Here is a 3,322-nt window from a genome sequence, read left to right as displayed (position 1 = left end):
GCAGATGATCAGATTGCAGAGACAGAGTAAATGTGGGAGTTCTCAGCTCTAGATGAGACATCTACATCTCACTAGTCCTCAATGACTCAGAACCTTGCAGAAGAGGGGGTAGAAAGATATTAAAAAATCAGAAGTTGGGGAGGACTGTCAGAAAATATTGTCTTCAGGACATGTGAGAGCCATTGCATTTATAAATGTAGAGCAGCTGTGGCTGTCTGAACGAGACCTATGCAATAATGAACTATTTGACATTCCTGCATAGATAGAGGCAGGGGCTCATGTAGCACCACTACTAAGTTGAGGAGCTTTGGATAGGGAGAATGAGTTGTTCAAGAACGTTTTCCCTTTTAGAATGCCTATGTGACAGTGGGTGGCCCTATACTCACGTGGAAATGGCCAGGACTGACCAAGTGGACTTGGTGGGCTATGAAAAGAAGTCATGAGGTTCATGAGGTTGGAAGGAGGATGTAGTGTAGGGGCTCTGGGAGACACTAAAGAGGAAATGGAGGTGGTGGTGGATAAAATGAAGACACATTATGTACATGCACTAAATTCTCAAAGAACAAATTAAGGAAAAAAGGCTGTAAGGGATGATCAGAAGTGTGTTTGAAAGGATAGAAAGTAAGGTCTCGGTCACGGAGGGTGAGTAGAGTTGGAGTACTCCTGGAGAAGTTCTGGCATGTGCTGTGTAGAACACCTTACAAAGACTTTTGGGGGATGGTTTGGAGGGGTTGAGGAGTTACATCAAGGGATGACTTAAGGTGGTGTAAGAATCCACAGACATTTGGGGACATCTTCCCCCGCCCTCTCTCTGTGTGTGATTAGTATGTCAGATTCTGATGTGTAAATATGTCTGTGTGATTTACCCAACCTGAGGAGGATGGTATGGATGGTAGGTAGGGTAAAGATACCTGGAAGGTGGGTTGACAGAACTGAAAAAAAAAATGATACGATTTTAGGGTTTATTATGAGGAGAACATATTTAAGGGATTAGAATTAAGGTATCTGAGGGGAAAGGTCATGGATACTTTAGGGTAGTTTCCAGTCAGGGATTTTTGGAGGAGAAGATATCAAGGGTGTGAGGAGTTGAAGATAGGAGGTAGGGGTCGAGAGTTAAAGATGGAGGTGGGCTAGTGGTTTAATGAGAACATGCACCATCTGGGTGGGTCCTAAAGCATGGGATAGAGCTGAAAGATAACAAAACTGAATTTGCTTGGCCAGAAAGCTTTACTGCCCTTCGCCCTTCCCACCTGTCCCATGTTAGTAGCATTTTCGGTATACGACCTGGGGTCCCCTTTCTTCATACTGTTCCCGGAGGACCCAGCAGGACTGGAAAGCATGCAATGAGGCCAGAATGGAACCCCCAACCCACACGGAGAGGTTCCTGTTGGGTTGTGCCGTCACCGCCACGTGGTCCTCAGGGGACAGAGAGCGAAGTAGCTCTGCCTTGAAGCGACTCTCCAGGCCTGTGAAGAGTGAAGAGCCTCCACACAGGAGTACGTTCTGGGCCACGTGGGTCCGCAGCTCTGGAGGCACCTTGAGGAGGCTCTGTTTAGCCATGGCTGGGAGGCCCATGGGCGATAGTCCTGGAATCTCTGGAGGATGGAACAGGAGCTCTGGGCACTGAAATAATTCCTTCCCCAGGGTGACGGTTCGTCCATCGGGCAGCTTTAGGGTCTGCTTGCACTCCTGATCCAGACGGGCCTGTTCTTTTTGGAAATCTGAGGCCACATAGCAGTAACTATGTTTGATGTTCTCCACCATGTCCAGGTCCTCCTGTCGCAATGAGAAGCCAGAGCCCAGCAGCATCTCTGCTAGGAAGGCAGTTAGATGGTTGCCGGCCAGGTCCAAGCGTTGGATGGCATGTGGTAGGTTGTAGCCCTGAACAACTGGCACTGTATAGCTGACTCCATGGCCAGTGTCCACAACAAGTCCATTAACACGTCCGTGGGCATAGACTGACAATACGGATTGATACGCCACATATATGGCCGGGGAATGCAGAGACTCGAAAACCACTTCTACCAGCTTCTCTCGGTTGGTGGCAGGGCTGAAGGGTGGATCTGAAAACAGCAGAGGGTGGTCCTGGGTGGCCACTCGGAGGTCATGTTCCAGGATGTGCCGCCATATTAATTCGGCAGCTTCCCAGTCAACCACAATACCATTGCGAATAGGCTTCACCAACCTTAGCTCTGGGCGGGAGCGGGCTGCCTCCCCAATAAAAGTTTCCAGCTCTGATTGGCCTTTGGTAGCCTGTTTCTTGGCCTGGAAACCCAGGATGGTGGCCACCGTGTAGGTAGGTTGGGATTGGCCCGCAAAGCCCACCTTACAGGTACCTGTGCCCATGTCAATAACCACAGCACCTGTTTTTTGGGGGTGTCTGTCACCTGCTATATTGAGGGAAGCGTGCTGTGGACTCTTGTTCACGAGGAGTGTGCTAGAGTTCAGGGCAGGAGGCCCAGGAGTCTCTGGGGAGGGCTGGGGCTTTGGGCGTCCATTGACATCCATGACTGCATGTGATCTGGTGAGGCTGCCTGACAAGGTGGACCTCTTTTCTCTGGGATGCCAGTAGAAAAGGCTGATCCTTGCCCAGGATGGCCAGAAAGAGAGAAGATGGAACAGTGGTCTGTGACATCACTGTGCCTGCCTTTGCTTCACAATGCAGGCATATAGTGGGTTGAGATGGGGTGAGGTAAGGCAGGGAGAAACCACTTGTATGGACTTTATCTAGAGAAATGTTTATTTACCAAATATGGAGTGAGAAGAGATTCTACTCAAGTCTATCTTGGTCAAACAGTGAGTTTAGCTGGGGTTACTTACAGGAGTGTGGGTGAGGGTTTATTTACAGGCACATGGTAATGCTATACCTAAAGGGTAAAAATATCTCCAGTTGGCAAATCCTGATACAGAAGCTTTCTACATTCAAAGATACCTACTCAGGAAGATGGTTTCTATCTGAAACCCAGACTGCAGTGCTCAGGAATACCCGTTACTATAAATGGTCCTTATCTGAAACTGCAGAGGCAGAGCCAAGACCAATACATTTTCCACCAGATCCTACCCTAATAAGCACTTCTCACTTCAAACCCTACAAAACCTCAAGCACCTGTGCCACAGAATACAACATCCATTTCTATGGAGAGGGTGTTGCCTCTCAGTGTTCTAATTAAAGGGCAGTCTCCTGTCAAGGTAGGAGTTTTTGCCACTTCATCCCAGTCTGAATCTAACAATACCAGTGTGTATGTGTGTGTTTGTGTGTGTGTGTGTGTGTGTGTGTGAATGTCTCCTCCAGCAACTGTTAACTTTCTATATAATCTTGGAA

General features: G+C 48.3%; 1 protein-coding gene across 1 annotated transcript; it reads right to left on the bottom strand.

Annotated features, from left to right (window-relative positions):
• Positions 1-1,208: 1,208 nt before the first annotated feature.
• On the bottom strand, positions 1,209-2,571 carry Actl9 (actin like 9). The gene has a single exon (XM_021652868.1). It carries the CDS (start codon positions 2,506-2,508, stop codon positions 1,261-1,263), a length of 1,248 nt encoding a protein of 415 aa, XP_021508543.1. The 5' UTR covers positions 2,509-2,571; the 3' UTR covers positions 1,209-1,260.
• Between the last annotated feature and the right edge of the window lie 751 nt (positions 2,572-3,322).

The sequence above is a fragment of the Meriones unguiculatus genome, chromosome 17 (assembly GCF_030254825.1).
Source record: "Meriones unguiculatus strain TT.TT164.6M chromosome 17, Bangor_MerUng_6.1, whole genome shotgun sequence".
Lineage (NCBI taxonomy): Eukaryota > Metazoa > Chordata > Mammalia > Rodentia > Muridae > Meriones > Meriones unguiculatus.
The sequence above is the reverse complement of the archived record's forward strand: the minus strand, read 5'-3'. Positions and strand labels throughout refer to the sequence as shown.